The 20,883-nt window shown below is 39.4% G+C and overlaps 1 protein-coding gene across 1 annotated transcript; it reads left to right on the top strand.

Annotated features, from left to right (window-relative positions):
* The first annotated feature begins 1,334 nt into the window (after positions 1 to 1,334).
* gata6 (GATA binding protein 6) lies at positions 1,335 to 9,167 on the top strand. The gene is made up of 7 exons (XM_062988107.1): positions 1,335 to 1,438; positions 4,112 to 4,967; positions 6,085 to 6,251; positions 6,937 to 7,062; positions 7,171 to 7,258; positions 7,343 to 7,440; positions 8,296 to 9,167. Exons 2-7 carry the CDS (start codon positions 4,169 to 4,171, stop codon positions 8,461 to 8,463), a joined length of 1,446 nt encoding a protein of 481 aa, XP_062844177.1. The 5' UTR covers positions 1,335 to 1,438; positions 4,112 to 4,168; the 3' UTR covers positions 8,464 to 9,167.
* The last annotated feature ends 11,716 nt before the right edge of the window (positions 9,168 to 20,883 follow it).

Here is a 20,883-nt window from a genome sequence, read left to right as displayed (position 1 = left end):
GTAGTAGTAGTAGTAGTAGTATTATTATTATTATTAGTATTATTATTATTATTATTATAGATGTCTGAGATTATAAATGTGGATCCCCGTTCGGAGGCTCAGGTTGGAGCTGTGTGTGGATTCCTCTCTGGATGAGGAGTGATTAATCAAACTGAATTTCATCTTTTGATCAAATCCCCACAGTGATGTTTATTGGGCTGAATGAACGATCGGCGCTTGAAAGGTGGTGGAGTTGGTGTGTTGGTGTAACTGCATCCCGTGCTGAGTGTTTGTGCCCAATTTCTCACCCTGTTTAACCGCGTCCCGGCGTCTTAGATAAACTAATTACTGATGAGCTTCATTTACATCACACTGGAGTTCCACAAGACCTTAAAAACAAGAGGAGAGGACAGAGAGCAGATCAATGTAATTCCATCAGTCAATCACTCAAAATCTACCTGTGTGTGTGTGTGTGTGTGTGTGTGTGTGCAATACACTTACAAAAAATAGATTTTACTTTAAATTAAGAGTATATTTTTGCTTTGAATTAGAACTTTTATTAAGTCTTTTAAGACAGATCATTTAATTTATTTACGAAATTACAAACGTATAGAAACGCATTTAAATAAAATGATCTTAAGTTCTAATAAAAATCTTAATACCGACAACAAAAATGATTTATTTATTTGTTTTACTTGCTTATTTTTTCTTTTCAAATACTGGTTTTATTTAGCTTAACTATAATTCATATTAAATGAATTAATAAATGTATTATGTTTATTTATTTATAGTTTGTATTTATACACATGAAGGCGCATTTTAATTAGGAAACTAAAGAGAACAATTTGTTTGTTTGTTTTATTTATGGATATTTAATTTTAAAAATGTAAAATATTATTTTATTTTATTTATGTTGTTTTGAAAGTCTGATTTATTTAATCTACTTTTTAAAGTTTAGTTCTCCATCATTTTTCTTACATTTTAAAAATAGAGGCACCAGTTTTCAATTCATTTAAATAAAATAATAATGTGAGTAAAATTGTTTTGCCACTCATGAATTTTAGTGTAGGCTGTTTTTGCATTAGATTTAATCCTACAAGAAATTTCGTTCTTAATTAAATAAAACAATACCATAATAGCATTTTAATTAATAATTTAATCCCATTAGAACAGAGTTTGTGGAAATAAAAACAGGTAAATAAATTGAACTGTTCGCGTCGCCGAACCCGACAGTGGCGCCTGTGCAAGACGGTTTTGCGCATGCTCTAACGGTGATCCAATCAGAGCGCAGTTCGCTGAAGTTCCTCCTCTTTTAATCGTGCTTAGAAGTGCGGTGGAGTGGAAGTGCGGTGAAATTTTAGCGCAGTTTATTATAGGAGAAGCGCAGTGAGGTGGAGCTGCTGGATTCACATACAGAGCAGCTACAGAGCTGATGGACTAACAGCAGCAGCAGCAGAAGGTCAGTGCTGATTTATTGTCCTTAAACTTCTGGCTTTGCTTTACGCGTCTCGGTAATTCTGGTGTTCGGTGCTGCGCTTGTTTTGGACGGATGAACTTTGCGCGTCACTGTTGGTTCTTATCTGCGCCGTTTCTTATCAAGCGCTTATCTGCTGCTGGAAAGACATGTTGCGTTTAGTTTCCTATCTCTTGCACTCTGTAGGATTTTTTAGCTCTTGTTTTTTTGGCGTCATGACGAGTCTATCTGAGAGGGAGCTGTGGGTGGATCAATCCTCCTCACTGAGGTTCCTTCTGCGCCGGGACTAACTTAAATGTAGCTGTAGAGTCTCAGTGCGTAAAATCCACATATAGAAATCGTATCTGTAGGACAGAGGTTGCTGGATGACATGGACGTTCTTAGTTTGTAGTTCTTAGTTCTTCTTCTGTAGGTTTATGGACTTCAAAATGAGGTGCGATTTAATTTTTTTATGTGACTTTGTGTGTGGCGTTAAACTGGACATTTAAAATGTTAAATTATATCGTACCATAAGCTACTAATTATATTTAAGCCATAGAAGCGTCATGGTTAAGTGTAACATGTAAATAATACAAACTCTGCTTTTGCGTAATTTACGCACCTTTAGGATTTGAGGTATTACGAGGTTTTCTACAAGTTTTGGACAGATTTAATTATTAATGTTGTTCTCTCTGTACCTGATTGAGTTTGGAATGAGATCAAGACGAGCTGTTATTTTGCTGTGTTGCTTCTTCCATTTAATTTCAGTTTACATAAATTGTTCTGACTTTAACTGACTTTAAATTTACTTTATATTCCACATTAATACATTTAAAAATGCTCAGATGTGGCTTTATATCTATTTTTGTTAATAATGTGGAATTTTTAAAGGTTAGTTGTGTTATAGGACTGTTATTTTATGGCGAGTAAAATATATTTATGCGTATGTGTTTATTTAGCCTTATTAATAAATAGTGTGTTGGTTCATTTCATATTAATTATCAGATGTTTCCTCTTGACTAAATGTTAGACATTATATACACTTATATGTATTAATTAATACGTTTTAAGGTTTGTTTTGCCTTAAAATGACCCTATTTATTTATTTATTTATTTATTTATTTATTCATTCATTTATTTACAAAGTACTTGTTAAGTACAATCTTTATTTATTATTTGATTATTATTAAGTTATTCAGTACATATCAGATTGTCTCCCTGTTGAGCCACTCGAGTTGTTATTCTGCTTCGCTATTCTTTTTCCTTAAATGTCTCAAAAGGGGCAAGAAATTCACAATTCCTATATATATATACTTGTGTATGTTTATAGAAATACGTTCTATAATATTCTTAAATTTTTAGGGTGTCTGACAGGAGTTTAATTTATTAGGATTTTAATAAATAATTCTTAACGCTTCCTCATAACATATTTGTCAAGAAGTGTAAGTTATATATATAAATTATTTATTTACAGTAACTTGAATCCTTCAGCCTCTGACAGAAGTACAGAACACAGAGAGAATATAGAACCACTCCGACTATAATTTAACATTTAATGTTTACTATTAAATCTATAAAAAAACCTGAGAATTATATTATTAGTGCTTTTATACCTGTATTACCTGGGTAGCGACAGTGAAGCAGGTATAAACCAGCTGGTAAATGTATTATTCAGCTATTAATGTAAGTAATAAGAGTGTGGAAGTGCAGGCCGCAGGTTAAGAAACGCTGATCTCTCCCTTGATGTTTGCTAACTTAACCTAAATGACCTACAATTAAACATCTACTTTGGCCAATGAAGCGAGTGGACATTAAGGAACAAATGAGATGGAACATGACTGTGGTTGGTGGACTGAGATGTGATGTGAAACTGGGAATCGTGTTTGGTGTTGAATGGAAAATAGAATAACAATCTTATATTGCAGTAATAATCCGACAGTGGTTATGAGGCCCCATAGAGACCACAGGGCCCTAAGCAACTAAACTTCTTTTCAGGATTAGTGTATTATTATTATTTAATAAATGATAGCATACTCCTTAATATTCTGTCCATTATCATATTCCAAATGCAACAGTTAGAAAAGAAAACTGTATGTTTGTTATTTGTTGGAAAATTAAGTATATCATGATATTATGGTCGGTCGAGTTATATAAAAGTAAAGAAATAAATGAAGCGTATTTTACGTTACAGTATTTTACATATGTGTTAAACCTCGATTTAAACATGACTATAAGCAGGGTCCATGCCCATCTACTATATGCAAATCTATAGTTTTGAACGGTGGGCCACAGACAGAGAGCCACTGGTCTGTCCCTTGGTGTTTGCCAACTTTTTGTCTCTTTTACAATACTATTTTTCTTTAATTTTTAAAGGCCTTGCTTTACATATTCTATCCTAGGTGTCTTTAACCTTTTTTGACCAACAAAAGTGATTTTGTTCAACTGAATCTGTCCTTTTATTATTGCCAGCTTTATTTAAAAATGTGATATCCCATAAATAATACACATAATTTAGTATATGAATAAATCAAGATGATTAGAGATGTTACATGATTTTGCTTATGATGGTGTCTGACCCTGTATAATATGTGTAGTATGTACGCCTACTTAAAGTGAATGTTGTGCACGTAATATTTAATCATATTCTACATTTAAATGTGCTCTTTTATTCTCTTGCAGGTTAATTGATCTTTCCTCAGTTTTCCACACAATCACGGGCTACTAAACTGATCCTGGATGGACCTGGGCGAGCACAGTTGGTCCACAGTAAAGCGTGAAGTGTCCAGTAATCCGGGCTCACCGACCAACCAAACCTGTGTGCACGGAGAGCGCCACGTACAGGACAGTCTGAGGTCACCTGGGCCCGGGACGCCCCTGGACCCTGCGGGAAACCGGCGCACGGACACCCGGACTCTGCCCTTATACTCCGCCTTCGGTTCGGACGAGGTGCCGCTTTTTGCGGATCTGGACCAGGCCGGGAAGCTTGGCACACACAAATCCGGGCTTATTGTGGACCCCGGTGACATGTACCCCACACTGGCGCTGCAGACCCAGGCCGTGTACGAGCCGTCAGCCTACATGCACTCCAATCCCAACTCACCGGTCTACGTACCGACCTCTCGGGTCGGACCCATGATCCCGAGCCTGCCGTATTTGCAACCGAGCGCGGCGTCGCAGCCCAGTCATGCAGTCAGCAGTCACGCCGCCTGGCCACAGTCTGCACCCGAGAGCCCCTCGTCCTACAGCACCGGGAGCCCTCACGCCACCTCCGGCAGGTTTCACTACTCACCCAGCCCGCCCATGAATAACGGTACGGCAAGAGACTCGAGTTACCCGAGCGCACTGAACCCGAGCAGCAGGGAGCAGTACCTGTCGCGACCCCTGAGCGGCTCCTACACCGGACCGTACGCACCTTATGTGGGGGCGCAGCTTCCCCAAATCCCCACCGCCTGGCCCCCGTCTCCCTTCGATAACTCCATGCTGCACACGTTACAGAGCCGAGCGGCACCACTGTCCATCCGACCCGGACCGGCAGGTACTGCAAAAAATACACACACCGGTTCACATGTTTAGAAAACTGCTTTAATTCCTGCCTGCTTATAGGGGTTTTATAAGTCCTGATAAACCCACAATGACTAAAAGGTTTAATGTTAAATTATAGAGCAATTCTAGAGATGACACATATATTTTTCAATAGATCATTTAATTTAATACGATTGTGTCTTTAGTTTAACTGCGTTTGAAAAGAATGGTCTAGATCTAATATTTTATTTAGCTGGAAATTGTGTATAAATTTAAAACAAGGACTCTTGTATTATTCTGTTTAAAAGTATATATCGAAAATAAGTCAAGAAAAGCTTTAAATAATAAAAAACTATTAATAATAATACATTCGTATTATACCACACAACATATTATAATAAAAATATTATACCTTAAAATAATAATACAAATATAGTACCTTAAAAAACACATTATTTCCACATCACAACTAACAGAACTAAGCTTTTTTGTAATACATTTTAATTTCTAGGAATTTAGCGAATATACAGCAAATGAGAAGTGCGCAGTTTAAATAATAACTAAAATACTCAATTTAAGTGTACATATATGCACCACAATTGTATATTATATGTAATATATGATCTTATACTATTTGAATGAATTGTGATTGCGAATATAATAATAATAATAATAATAATAATAGTGAAATAATAATGAAAAGCATTATGGTACAAATAAATAACATTTTGTAATATATATTAATAAACTAACACGTCGCCAGCATTTTTTATAATAGCCCTTTATAGTAATTTAGACATCAAATAAATAAATTATAATTTACATCACAAAAAATGTGTATTTTAATTTTACGGGTAGATTTATTTTCCTAATGCGTTATCCGAAACATTAGTTTATTAATCACTCAAAAACAAATGTGCTATTAATTAACTGAAGACTACACACTTAATTTATTATTTTTATTATTATGAATGCTTTGTTATTAATGATGTATTGAGGTAAATTCCATTTTCCAAATTCCAGAGACATGGCAGGTCAGCTTAATTACAGCAGACAGACATCAGGAGCGCCGATTAATTTACGCCTCGTTGACGTGTGTGTGTGTGTGTGTGTGTGTGTGTGTGTTACAGACTTCCTGGAGGACGGAATGGAGAGTCGGGAGTGTGTGAATTGCGGTTCGATCTCCACCCCGCTGTGGAGGCGCGACGGTACCGGACACTTTCTGTGTAACGCCTGCGGTCTGTACAGCAAAATGAACGGACTGAGCCGGCCATTAATTAAACCACAGAAGCGCATGGTGAGCAGCACTGATCCTCTCACATCTCTCACTTCACACGGGCATAAGGACTAGATCCATGGCGCCTCTTCAGCCAGGATGAAGCGTTTAATTTAGGGCTGAATCTCAGGCATGAGGTCTTTAAGTACGTGGAACCTTGTCAATAAGCATGTTGAGCATCTCATTCCTAGACCCTGGGTATATGGATTGATTCCCCTTTGTAGTAATAACAGCTTCCACTTTTCTTGGAGGCTTTCCAGTTTTAAGAGTGTGTCTGTGGAAATCCAGCCCAAAGAGCATTTGTGGTTTCAGGTTTAGATGTTGGAACAGGAGGCCTGCACCCCAGTGGTGTTCAGTAGGGTTAAAGATAGACAGTAGGTGTCTTCCAGGACTTTGTGCATAGGAGTATAGCCATGCCGGAACTGGAAGGGGCATTACAACTGTTAGCAATAGATGTGTCTGAAATACCTGAGCCTGTGCCTGAGCAAATATGTTAAAATACATTTTCAATGCAGAATTGCTATATTATTTATTATATTATATTATTTATAGACCCAATAGTTTGTAGATGTGCATTTGTCAGACATTTAACATGACAAACCTAATGAATGACCCTCCTTACAGGACCTGATGTCAAAAATATTTATGATTTTTCAACTAGCTTCATACAGTGACAGGTTAACACTGCATAATGTTTTGTGTGCAGTCGTCTTCCAGAAGAATCGGCCTTTCCTGTGCCAACTGTCAGACCAGCACTACGACCCTATGGCGCAGAAACGCTGAAGGTGAACCCGTGTGCAACGCCTGTGGACTTTACACCAAATTACACGGGGTGAGTACTGCGCCTGAGTGTTCACACCTGATTCATTATAGGATATATGGATACACAAAATAATTTAGGGCTTTATTAATATGATTATTTATTATATTTGTTTGTCAGGTGCCACGACCCTTGGCTATGAAGAAAGAAGGTATTCAGACCAGGAAGAGAAAACCGAAAAACTTGAACAAAACAAAGGGATCATCTGGTAAGTCATAGGAAAAACGTTTTACATTTTAGGGCGACTATTTAAAATAAAAATAATAAACTAAATGGTCTGTTTAATCTGCAGGAAACAGCTCTGTTCCTGTAACTCCAACATCTTCATCATCCTCCACTTCAGACGACTCAAAGAACAACAGTCCTCCGTCAACGGTGTCGATCACTTCAGTAAGTTCACAAAGCACATTATATAAGAAAAATCCCTATTAAATATAGCTTAATTAAGAAGTAGATCAACATATAGATTTTAAATAAGTATCCTGTTTCTACAGAAGTGTTCTTAGCACTATAATATTATAATATTTTAATAATGTTCGTCCTTTCCTAGGATTAAATTATTAAAACACATACCATCATGTACCATCATTAGTTTATAGTTGTTTTTTAACAATATACATAATGTTCTAAAATCATTAACACCCAAATTCCTTATAGCTATGACTTATGACCTTTCTGTACCTACATAAATAGGGCTAGTTTGACCGTACCTATTATAAAACCCATGGAACAATGGATTGCTACCAAGGTCAGAAATAAATTCCAAACTGACAGCTTATTCTAAGCAGAAAAGAACACAAAGTCAGATAAGGTGGAACAGTGGTTTTTTATGTACCTTGAATGAATTAAGGATGCACAACATGTGCTTTCTCATCCATCCTTAAGACAAAATAAAAGAAAATGCAGAAAAGGGCACGACTGGCATCCTAAAATCTGATGCCAGACCACCCTCTAAGTGATATTTCTAAAGTTCTATTCTATTCTATATATCTACCTCTGTCTACTTATCTATTCATGATATCTAGTTATTTTGCCACCTAGGTTTATAGAACCAACCCTACAACCCTAACTGGGCAGTGGCAACTCGGTGGTTAAGCTGCCACTGCTGGACCCCTGAGCAAAGCCCTTAACCCTCAGTTGCGTACATTGTAACTGGGCACGATTGCAAGTTGCTTTGGATACAATTTTGCTAAATTTCGCTATTGTTTATCAGGTTGTTTATTGTTTATTGTTTATCTTTTTCAGGTCAATTCATCTTCCATGGTGGGTCAGATAGACGTATCAGGAACTACGGGCTCCATCGTGAAGTACCCCGGCCAGGACGGCCTGTACACTAGTGTGGGATTAATGTCCAACGGCGACGTGGCGGCGTCCGTACGAGGGGACACGTGGTGCCCCATGGCTTTAGCCTGACACTCAGTGGGGTGGGATTAAACCCGCTCTTATTCTACTCCTCCTGTCCAGATCGTTCGTTTGGCCGCTCCAGACGCGGTCCGGCGTCGGCCTTCTGTTCTTGATCCGTGCTCACCGCCGTCCTTCAGCTTCGGAGAGCTCTTGCAGTCGATTTGTGCAAACTACTATTTTTGGAATACACTCTGGAGGTGATGAGGGAGACTTTTAAGTGCTGATACCCAGCGATGGAGGACCGTCAGGCTTTGATCACATCATGCCTTTGGTACTTGGTACTTGAGAACACACTGCACTATGAGTGTTGCTCTGAGGAGTACGTGGATCAAAACGACAATATCGTGTGTACATATTACTGCTAATGGATTTTCCCGAGACCCGAGGTGAAGAAGACTATTTTCCGTGGGTGTTTATGCAATGTAAAACTTGGTCTGAAACTGGAATTGAAGATGTACCAACAACTCTGTTGTGAATGAAATGTATTTATAAAGCTGGATGTTAAGATTAACGCTTATATTTGTCAAATAAAGAGAATGTCTGTTAGAGTAGGACTGAAGTGTTTTTTATGAGTTTCTTTTGTTTGCTGTTCAGTTCACGACAGATGATTTCTAATCTGCACGTCTTTCTGGGTGAGAAAAGCTCTTATTGAATTGAAGTTTAATTATAATGGTTTAATACAGGGTATCAGAATTAAAAGGACTGCTAGCTTACTCGTCTGTGGCTTCTTCTTTCATGAGTTACATGTCGCTGTAATCGCCCTGTGATGGACTGCCGGCCTGTCCGGGGTGTTTTTTATTCTGTTTTGTGTCTTTCGTCCAGTGAATCGAACCCACCGCGACCCTGACCGGGATGAAGCGTGGTAAAACAGACACTGAATAAATAAATGAATTAATAAATGTTGTCTATTTTGCTACTAATACTATGGTACATACATTTCACCTGAAAAACAAGGGAATTATGGAGGCATGAGAGCTCATTTTAAAAATTCAATTACAGGGAGAAATAAAAGCAGCAAATGCAGTTGAGTTTTAGAACAAACAGCACCTAAAGATGAGTTTATAGTGCAATTTTCATTACCATTTAAATTATTTGCTGTAAACCATAACTACCTAACTTACACCGAATAGGCATAACATTATGACCACCTTCCTAATATTGTGTTGGTCCCCCTTATGCTGCCAAACCAGCCCTGAAACTGTGATGCTCTGTGTATTCTGACACCTTTCTATCAGAACCAGCATGAACTTCTTCAGCAGTTTGAGCTACAGTAGCTCGTCTGTTGGATCGGACCACACGGCCCAGCCTTCGCTCCCCACGTGCATCAATGAGCCTTGGCTGCCCATGACCCTGTCGCCGGTTTACCACTGTTCCTTCCTCTGACCACTTTTGATAGATACTGACCACTGCAGACCGGGAACACCCCACAAGAGCTGCAGTTTTGTAGATGTTCTGACCCAGTCGTCTAGCCATCACAATTTGGCCCTCGTCAAACTCGCTTAAATCCTCATGCTCGCCCATTTTTCCTGCTTCTAACATGAACTGTGAGGATAAAATGTTCACTTGGTGCCTAATATATCCCCCCCACTAACAGGTGCCGTGATGAAGAGATAATCAGTGTTATTCACTTCACCTGTCAGTGGTCATAATGTTATGCCTGGTCGGTGTATTGTAGCATGGAATGCAAGTGCTAAAGATACTCCTCACTATTTTTATTTATTTTTTCCTCATTTATGTCCATAAATATAATTCTGTAATCCCAGTCACTTGAGTCTAGTCCTTTTTTCCTATGCTTGCCTCACCCCGCACTATAAATACTGATAGTTTTCGGCAGGTTATGAGTCTTTGAATTGCTCAGAATGCCATGACGTAAGTCAAGACTCAGATCCTGAAATGTCACTTCGGTTTATGTTGTTTGTTTGTTTATTAGGATTTTAACGTCATGTTTTACACGTTGGTTACATTCATGACAGGAACGGTAGTTACTCATTACCCAAGATTCATCACTTCACAAGGTTATATCGAACACAGTCATGGACAATTTTGTATCTCTAATTCACCTCTCTTGCACATCTTTGGACTGTGGGAGGAAACCGGAGTACCCGAAGGAAACCCATGGAAACTCCACACATAAAGGACCCAGACCGCCCCACCTGGGAATCTTTGAGTATTAGCAGTAAGTTAGCCAGCTTGCTATCAGGGTGGCTAAAAAACATAAACTTACATTAATAAATGTTTTATTGAAGGTAGAATTTGTAATAAGGGTAACAATACATTTCTTTCCTAAGCCATTTTAATAGATTTCTACTATATTAAGTAAAAGTAAAAGAAATGATTCAAATTACTTTTTAACCCTATGTTTAGCAAAACTCCACACGTTCTATATTTATTTGATTAAACTCTACTTTATAATCAGAATTAGCCGCCCAAGTGGCTTAAACATCATGTTTTGGTTGCAGGGCGACTGAACCAGTTTTAATTGTGACAGACTGACATGTGATAACACATCACACTGTAAAACGATTGTGTATTAATATCATCATTGCTAGTTTGCCTGGTTTAGTCAGGACGAACTTGTTGTAAACGTTAGCACGATTAGCATTGATAGCTTAGCATGAATCTTTCTAAATACGGTTCCTCACAAACCCTGCACATTAGTGTTATCTATAGTTTCTGAAATATAAAAAAAACAGTCAATTGAATGTTTATTATTATTATTATTATTATTATTATTATTATTATTAGTATTAGTATTATTAGTATTAGTATTAGTATTAGTATTATTATTTTGTGATATTATGTAACTTATTTTAAAATAACACAAATTATCTAAAAGTTCTTCCTGGGTCAGAGGTCAGAAGGAAGAGTTTGTGAGCACATGTGAGGCTGTTTTAAAGAGCACATGGTAAGTGTTTTCAGCCTAGTTTATCATTGATAACATGTAGAAAGAATTAATTTGGTTTAAGAAAATTAATCTTTTATATAATTTGTGATACTTGGGTGTTTATTGAAAAATAATTTGGGTTTTTTATATAGTGTGTTTCTTATTAAACGATGATCTGTGTTTTTGTTGCTGTTGTAACTCCTGCTTGTGATACCAAAGTTTTATTCTACTGTACACAAGTACTAAATGAAATATCATGTTTGTGTAATTTATCATGGCAAAAATATTCCTGATGAATTAGTTTACAGGAACTTTTTCAGTTGACTAAAGGAACCGTGATCCGCCCGTGGCTCCGTCTCTCCCTCCTCCAACTTTACTGCAACATTTCATGTTAGCTGTTAGAAATTTGGCAGGATTTGTATCTCGTCAACTCCTAACAACTTTGTCCTTGGACTGGATTCTTCCTCACCAAAACTCCTTCCAAATGTACACTATGTATGGTCAAAAGTATGTGGACACCTGGTCTTGAGCTTGAGAAAACATGCCCCCCCAACACACACACACACACACACACACACACACACACACACACACACACACACACACACACACTCTTTGCAGCTATAACAGCCTCCAATCTTCCAGGAATGATTTTATCAAGATTTTTGAGTGTGCCTGCGGGAGCTGGTGCAAGGTTAGGCACTGAGGCTAAACGATGTTAAAAGGCCTGGCTCACAATCGGCATTCCAGTTCATCTTAAAAGGTGTTCGGTGTGTTTGAGGTGCGAGTTCCTGTGGAACGCCATGTCTTTATAGACGATGCATTTACATTTTCAACATTTAGCAGACGCTTTTATCCAAAGCAACTTACAGTACTATGAAAGTACACTGTCCAACCGTGGGCCCAACCGTGGCAACCTGGCAGTGGTGGGGCTTGAACCAGTGACCTTTTTTTTTATTACTAGTCCATTACTGCTCTTTAATAAATATTCATTCATATAAATATTAAAATGCTTTGTGCTCAGTGGCACAGTGACTGACTTTCACCAAACTGATGCATACACTATATTTTCTACAATTAATTGAGGACAGCTTTAAGCACCTGATATTATTATTATTAATGAGGGTTGTCTATTTACTTTTGGCCATATAAAGGTATAAGTATAAATGTAGACATTGTTTTCTATAATAAATAAACACCTATAGTACATTTTCCTGCCGTGATTAGTACAGGTTGCATTTTGCACTTTATGGCCCTTCTCTGATCTGAAGCTGGGCGTGTTATTGGTTGGTATGAACCTTGGCCTGTAAGTGAACTGAACTTTGACCTGGACTTTGATTTATGACTAACAATAATAGCTTTAGATCTTGTTTTCTGTGTGTGCTAGCTGAGCACATTCTTTAATGAATCGTTCACTGTTGATAGGGTGGGTTGTGTAATGAAAGGCTTTTAGGTTCGTATTGAGTGGATTAGAGACTCAATATGGATCCTACTGTAGTACTGAGGGGCCAAGTGCATGCACAGCTCTGGAAGTGCTTCCTTTTAAATAGTTTATTTTTTATTTTATTTGGATTTTAACGTCATGTTTTACACATTTTGGTTACATTCATGACAGGAACGGTAGTTACTCATTACACAAGATTCATCAGTTTACAAGTTTTAACGTCAAACACAGTCATGGACAATTTTGTATCTCCAATTTACCTCACTTGCACATCTTTGGACTGTGGGAGGAAACCGATGCAGACACAGGGAGAACATGCAAACTCCTTACAGAAAGGTCCCGGACCGCTCCACTTGGGAATCAAACCCTGGACCTTCTTGTTGTAAGATGACAGTGCTACCCACCGAGCCACTGTGCATCAAGTGAGGCTTTCTTGACATATCAGATCCCAGCCAGATACAAATACAAACGCTCTTTTGCCTAAATGGGCACAAATTCCCACAGACATTCTTCAAAGTGTTGTGAGAAGCCTCTTCAGAATAGTGGCTGTTGTTATAGCTGAAAAGATCACACAGAGGTCACTCTGTTTTAATAGCATTTGTTTTTGAAGTGGGACGTCCAACAAGCTCATGGTCAGGTTTCCAAATACTTTTGGCCATATATGTGATAATATATATAAAGACGAGGTTTAGATCGATAGTTGCTCAGTAAAGTTGTTTTGCTGTAGCAACAAAGTGAAACTTGCTTTGTAAAAAGAGAAATTTATAGAACAACCAACAAAATATGTTGAATATTTGCACCTTTGTTTGAATAAGGAATCATTTCTGTACTTGTACATTTTCTGGATTACCGAAGTGGTGAATCAGAATCTTGATGCTGTGAGTCAGAACTTGAACATTTTAAAGGAAATTCCATTCATTCTTAAGTGTCCACAAATGAAAAATAGAACTCTTATCTCAGATTTGGTGTCACATTTGACCAGCGTGAGCTCGGACGCCCATGGTAAGTTATACGGGCTGATTTCTCTGGTCATTTTGTCTCTGTTTGTTCGATTGCGACACCGACATGAGACCGTTCCAGACGAGCATTTCCACAGAGTAAACAGTGGCTCCCCTGCTGCCCTTTTGAACCACGTTTACCCCTTTTGCTCTGGAGAAAAGTACCAGCCACGACATAAATCTCCGCAACACACGTCGTCTATTACGACTCTGGCCCGAGCCGACAGAATTCACTTACGGAGCTGGAACGTCACATCACGTCCCGGCACCCTCAGCCTGTCACCACGTAGCTCTGCAGCTCAGTAAGATTCATACCATAGCATTAGCCTCGCCTCTTAACTGGTATGACAGATTACTACAGGAGTTTATAGGGTGTTGGGATCTGGGAGGGATTTGCACTGAACGTTTTCCCTGAAATGTTTGCCGAAACTCTGAAACTACAAGGAATTTGTAGCCTCAACCTGCATGAGGTTAGCAAGCAGATCCACACATCTGCATGTTCTTCATAAATAAAGCAGTTACAGACAGACAACGAGATAAAAAAAACCTTTATTTTGTTTATCTAGAAGGGAAGGGGTAGCTTAGCGGTTAAGGTACTGGACTAGTAATCAGAAAGCCAAGCTGTCACTGTTGGGCCCCTTAGCAAGGCCCTTATCCATCAATTGTATTCAGTCATTAGTATAAGTCGCTTTGAATAAAAGCGTCCACTAAATGCTGCAAATGTCTATCTGTGTGTATAACACTTCTGATTGGTGGAATAAGCTCATGGTCAGGGTCACGGTGGGTCTGGCTTCTTTGTAATCACTGGGCACAATACAGTAATACATCCATCGTGAGGCCTCGGCCACTAATGCCAATCGTGTCTGTATGTAGACACCCGACCGGCCGATAGCACGGCTGACGATTCAAACCTGGATCTTAGCTAGCATCATACAATTCAAGCAATTGAAGGGTAAACCTGGCAGTGCTGGGGCTTGAACCGGTGACCTCTTGATTACTAGGCCTGTGTAGTTACGACTCAACTTTCAAACCCCGATGTATTGTTTAATTTCACTACCTGCACCCCACCCCGACTCAGCAGGAATTTCTCCGTGTTTAGTGCAAAACATAAATATGGAAACATACCAGCTTAAGTATCGCTGTGGAACCAGCATGACAGATTACAAACCATCGTTTCATTATTTAATGCTGGAGAAATAAGAAAAGCAAAGCGAGGACAAATATTTATTTAGTTGAATATTTATGGCTGGTATAAGACGGCGCTCGTGTGCCTGGAACGGTGAGCAGCGTATACAAACACAGGCTGGTCCTTCTAGTTTTTAAATGTGTGTGTTTCAGCCACAGCAATTCCTAACAGGTGTAATAAATCAATTATATAAAGGGAAATATATGCTTCAAACTTTGAAGCAACCGTTTAGGGAAGGTCCTGTCCTGCTCCAGCATGGCTGTGCCCCTGTGCACAAAGCAGTAACCTGCACAGAGCCCTGACCTCAGCCCCACTGAAAAGCTCTTGAATGAACTGGAACGTCAACAGAGGCTTTCTTGGTCAACATCAGTGCTTGTGAGAAGTCTTCTCAGAAGTGTGGCTGCTGTTCTAACTGAAAATATCACATTGTTTTTGAAACAAGATGTCCAACAAGCTCATGATCAGGGGCCCAAATACTTTTGGGCCATATAGTGAATGTTCCAGTGTTACAACCAGGTAGACATGAGCAGCTCTGTAATAAATAAGCTGTTGGCTGTTTGAGAAGAAAGAAAAGTTTGTGGATGTTTTTATTAGCTTTTCCGAGTTGGATGTAACAAATAATGTATGAATTATATTATATCAATATGTGATTTGGTAAATGTCACAGGTACAACCCAGTTAAGTGCACTGTGAGGGCTGCAATTGTGAGAAATAAAGCTGCTAAACGCTGAACATGACGACCTGGTACTGTCCCAGATTTTAAATGTAAGAATTGACTCAGCTTGGGATCAAAATCTGGATCATTTAGCCATGCTGAGATCTCTAGGTGTGTTTGGTAAGTGGGATCAGTGCCACGCTCATCTCTCTGACACTGGGCTGTGGGTAAAAGTCCACCGATCCGCCCAGGTAAACAATCCCGCGGCAGGACAGCTCTGGAAGCCTCGAAGTGTTTGTTAAAGACTGAAGCTCCCCAGGGTGGGTCTGTACCTGATCTCAGTTCAGTCTTCTCTGCAGAGGAAGCCAGTGGACGAGATAGCATCACCGTCTTGAGCGTTTGGGGTTTCCTAGAAAGATTTAGTTCCATTTCTAGCAAAGTGCTTCCAAAATAAACAGCCCAGCGTTACTTCATGTACTGTGGAGTCAAATTTATTTGCATGGTGCTTTGTTTAAGAGAACATTAGTTTAAAACAGTGTGACAAACATCCAGGTCTAAAAAAAAAAACCCTATCAGCAAGCGGAGGGTGTCAGTGGTTAGAAATATAGATGTAAATAATAAAACTAAAAGATTCATTAGTCTTTTTTACCCTTGTTTCATCTCAGATATTTGCCCCCCTATGTTACGTATACTGTATTGTTCTAGCCTAGTGGTTAAGGTACTGGTCTAGTAATTAAAAGGCTGCTGGTTCAAGCCCCACCACTGTCAGGTTGACTCTGTTGGGCCCTTTTATATGTTTTTGTTAAAATAGTTTTAAGTGCAGTTGTAGTCTTGCGGTTAAGGTACTGGACTAGTTATCAAAAACAGGTCGCTGGTTCAAGCCCCACCACTGCCAGGCTGCCACTATTGGGCCCTTGAGCAAGGCCTTTAACTTTCAATTGCTTAGACAATATACTGTCACAGTACTACTTGGATAAAAGCGTCTGCTTAATGCCGAAAATATAAATGTAATTTTAAAACACATGAAAGCGTCCATTTTTGAAATGTCGTCCAAGTTACTTCACAGGGTTTGGAAAGTACTAATTACCACTAATTACCATTTTCTCGCTACCTGAGCTGGTAGGCGCCTGAAATTGGCTGGTTTCACTCATTAAGCAAAGGGAAAATTAAATTTCATGTAATGTAATGTAAAGTTTACACATGCATTTTACTTCAGTTAAGAAACTGGCAATTTAACTGAAATTCTACCTGTAAATAGACTATATGGGCAAAAATACTGGGACACCCCTTCAAATGTTTGAATTAATGTGCTAACAGGTGTAATAAATCAATTATATAAAGGTAATTATATGCTTCCAACTTTAAAATTGGCTGGTTTTACTTATTAACCAAGGGCAAATTAAATATCATTCTTCCCTCCAACACGTCCCAAATCGTTACGGCAGGAAAAGTCTCAGGATTCTCAAAATCCATCCAAAAGGTTTAACACGTCCTTAAAGTCTTGGTGAAGTTTGACTTAAGCTTTAACACAGAACGTCACTCATCTTCCACTATTGTGAATTGTGCCACTGCTACAGTTCCTAAACATCTCAGGGTAATTTCTTTAGTAAAAACGACAGAGACGTTTCTTTAAATGGAAATGAAGGTAAACGCGTGTTATCGTGACTGACCAGGGTTGTTTGGACTTCTAACCGTAATGAGCGACCCCTCACTTTATCTGATGTATTACACAGTACATAAAGAACACAGTGTGATCCAGTAACGGCCTCCTTCCAACTGTAGACACAGCACAAAGTGGTTGGAGTTAAATAAATATGCAAATCGATCACATTGATATGGACTATCGTGTTGCCACTGCCAAATTTTTGGCCCCTACTTTATGAGATAACAAGCAAACGTTGACTGCCTACCTCTGTAGCTAGGTCAGATGTTTGATTTCTGGCTGTAAGGCTGCACAAGCCATCCATGTTAAGATATGTAGCGGCTGACTTTATATCTGCTTAGTAAGCCGATAGATTTGAATGATTTAACCTGAGCTTGGTATCTATTTTAGCAAGTTTATAGCTGAAAAGTATTTAATATTAGTTGCACCCTGGTTAATATTAAGAATCCACCATATTCACATTTGTGAACTATAATACTTTTGCTCTGATATGTGATTGTGTGTGTGCAAGCATGTATTTGGTGGAAGGAGGTGTGAATACATTTGCTCAGATATGTGACTGTGTGTGTGCGAGCATGTATTTGGTGGTGGGGGGACTTGCCGTGTGGTTTAGGTGGGACTTGGAGGTCTTAGTTTTCTAACAGCGTTTTTTTTTATATCTGTCTACCTTAGAGGTAAGAGTAAGAGCAATAAAATAAAGACTTGTGCACAGAGTCCAGAGCTCCTGAGCTCTTGGGGGAAATGTAGAGGTTCACGTTAACATATGAGACAGACCTAATAAGCTAAAGCTGAAACAGATGGGACGTGACAGCAGTATGTGTAGGAGGTTTATAGATATATCTAAGCAAAGTGGCCACTTTGGATGAAGCAGGCAAATCAGGCTGTCAATTATAATCAGCGCTACTACACAAATGAGAAAGTGCAGAAACTTATCGGCGTCTACGGTGGTTCTTTGTTCCAACCCTTCCAAGAACGTCGTTACTCACACCGCCGTCTGTTATGCATGTATGCTAGGAAATGAAGCAAGGGCTACTAGAAAGAAACACAGGGTATTTGTATAGTATAGATACTATGGTGCAGTGACAAGTGCAGTAACTATTATTATTATTATTATTGATAATGATTAGGACAGTGGTAGCGTAGTGATTAGAGCTTTAAACTATCAATTGGAAGACTGTGGGTTTAAATCCAGGCAGGCTCTGTTGGACCCTTGAGCACTCAATGGCTGACCCTGTGCTCTGACCCTTGCTTTCAAACAAGCTGTACACGTGTATCTGTATAAATAACAAATAAAGGAGTTCTATTTTCTTCTATTCTGATGATAATAGTAATAAATGATGTGTGATGTGTTATATATTATATACACGTATATTCATACAAGCTGTGTGAGAGCCAGAGCTAGTTTGATTCGAGGTTGAGGTTAAATTGGCTGGATGGTAGAAAGAAGTGTGTGCTACGCTAGGAAACGAAGGAAGGGCAAAAGTCCATGTCCAGAGGAAGAGCCGACATTTTTCACAGCTGACAACCGGCTCCATCGTGGCTTCAAGAAACGATACTGAGTCCGTCATATCTGCATAAGTGAGAGCTGTTTTCCTCTTCCAGCCTCTGTGTGAAGGACATTTTTGTGGTTGTTGTTTTTTTATCTTTTCCTGCGTGCATCACCCATCACCACACTGGCCGAGAGAGAGACGCATACGTCGAGTTCGCATACGGAGAGTCACGCTAGAGTCTAAACTCAGTGTGAAGGACAGTTTTGACCGTAGTGTTTTTAGACCATGTGCTGACCCTATGTGCTGAAACAGCGCTCCCCAACCTTTTTTGCACCACAAACAGGTTTTATATAAGATATCATTTCACGGACCGGCGGGGGTGGGAGGATTTAAAATTAAATCATATGACAAGCATAATAAAAAACACAAAGTGCACAGCAATACTGCTCACCAGGGATGGGAAATCAGTGGAACCCTGAGACGCTCCCACCTAGGGGTGATAGGAGACAATAACACCCAAAGTGTGTTCCTTATGTCCGGACTACTCTGTAACTTTGTTTTGGTTGCCATCACAGCAGAAAATCCCTCTTCACAGAGATAGAATGTTGGAAATGGAAGCTGTTTTCATTGCTTTTGTAGCGATCTGTAATTATTTACTCTGTCTAATAAATGACCGGTACGTATGATTATGTATGATTAATATAAGTGTACATTAATGATGAGAACTTGTTCACTGTCTAAAGAGTTTAAAATGTCCTCACCGATTCCCTAATGTCTTTCTCTGGGCCCTCAGGTTTCCTCTCTCCTCAAAAGCAAATGTAGATGGTGCCTCATTCCAGAAGATGTATTGGCTAGTCTATTTAAGAAGAGGGTGGCACAGTGGTGTAGTGGGTAGCGCTGTCGCCTTATAGCTAAAGGTTTGGTCCTTTGAGGGACTTTCTGTGTGGAGTTTGCATGTTCTCCCTGTGTTCCCACAAGTGTGTGTGTGTGTGTGTTTCGGCCCTTGGACTGGACATGGGGCTTTCCCATTTTTGGCTTGATGAATCAGACCCACCTCGACCCTGACCAGGATAAAATAGTGGTAAACAGACAATGAATAAATAAATGAATGAATGTTGCCATGTAATGGATTGGCACCTTGTCCAGGGTGTATTCCCACCTTGTGTGTAGTTTGTCTGGGCAGTGCAGAATCCACTGCGACCCTGATCAGGCTGTTATAATTAAAACAAATGATGTTTACTTTCTACATGCAATAAATACTGTATGCTGCTAGCTGTGGATAGCTCAGTGGTTAAGGTACTGGACTAGTAATCAGAAGGTTGCCGGTTCAAGCCTCACCACTGCCAAGCTACCACAGTTGGGCCCCCGATTAAGGCCCTTAACCCTCAATTGCTCAGTCGTATTCGTGTTCAGTCATAATTGTAATCGCTTTGGATAATAGACATCTACTGTAAATAAAAACAGAACGTCTGTGTTTGAGTGAAGCATCTTTAAATGCTGACCTGCGCCGTCCTGCACGATCGTGTTCAGATATGAGTTGTGTTGCTTGTTTTTATACGCAGCTCGCCAGGAAGGAGGGAAGTCGGTTCATTTCTCACCCGTCCAGAGCCAAATACGCAGAGCTGTCGCTGCTAGCACCCACTCAAAACTCAGAGCTGATTCCTTACATTCTTGTAGCTGCAGGCTTCACTTTTTTTTCTTTAACCCGTCTTAATTATTTCAGAAACCTGTCTGCAAGCCGCCTCACTAAATCACTAAATTAGTTTAGTTTTTTTTCCCCTCGGCCGCTCTAGACACGATCCGGGTTTGTGCACGGGTTCAGAGCGAGGTTAGCACTATCTCTCCTCTGCTTCCAGCTCGACAGTCAGCTCGCGTCCAAGTGGCGCAGAGCTGAGTTCAACATATCGGTCTATGGGAAACTGCACTTGCCGCCAAGTGCAATACTTTCCGGTGTATTTCTGTCAGAGCTCGGGCTTTTAAAAACAAGACGATTTGTGAACTGGTCGCAGCGCCGTTTTAATCAATTACCTACATGTCGACAAACCAAATTCTGAACCGACTTTGTCAAAAGTGAGCTGTTGTATTGGGCGTGTCTGACATGTCTGTTTG

This window comes from Trichomycterus rosablanca, chromosome 25 (assembly GCF_030014385.1).
Source record: "Trichomycterus rosablanca isolate fTriRos1 chromosome 25, fTriRos1.hap1, whole genome shotgun sequence".
NCBI lineage: Eukaryota > Metazoa > Chordata > Actinopteri > Siluriformes > Trichomycteridae > Trichomycterus > Trichomycterus rosablanca.
Note: the sequence above shows the minus strand (reverse complement) of the source record. Positions and strands in the feature narration are given on the sequence as shown.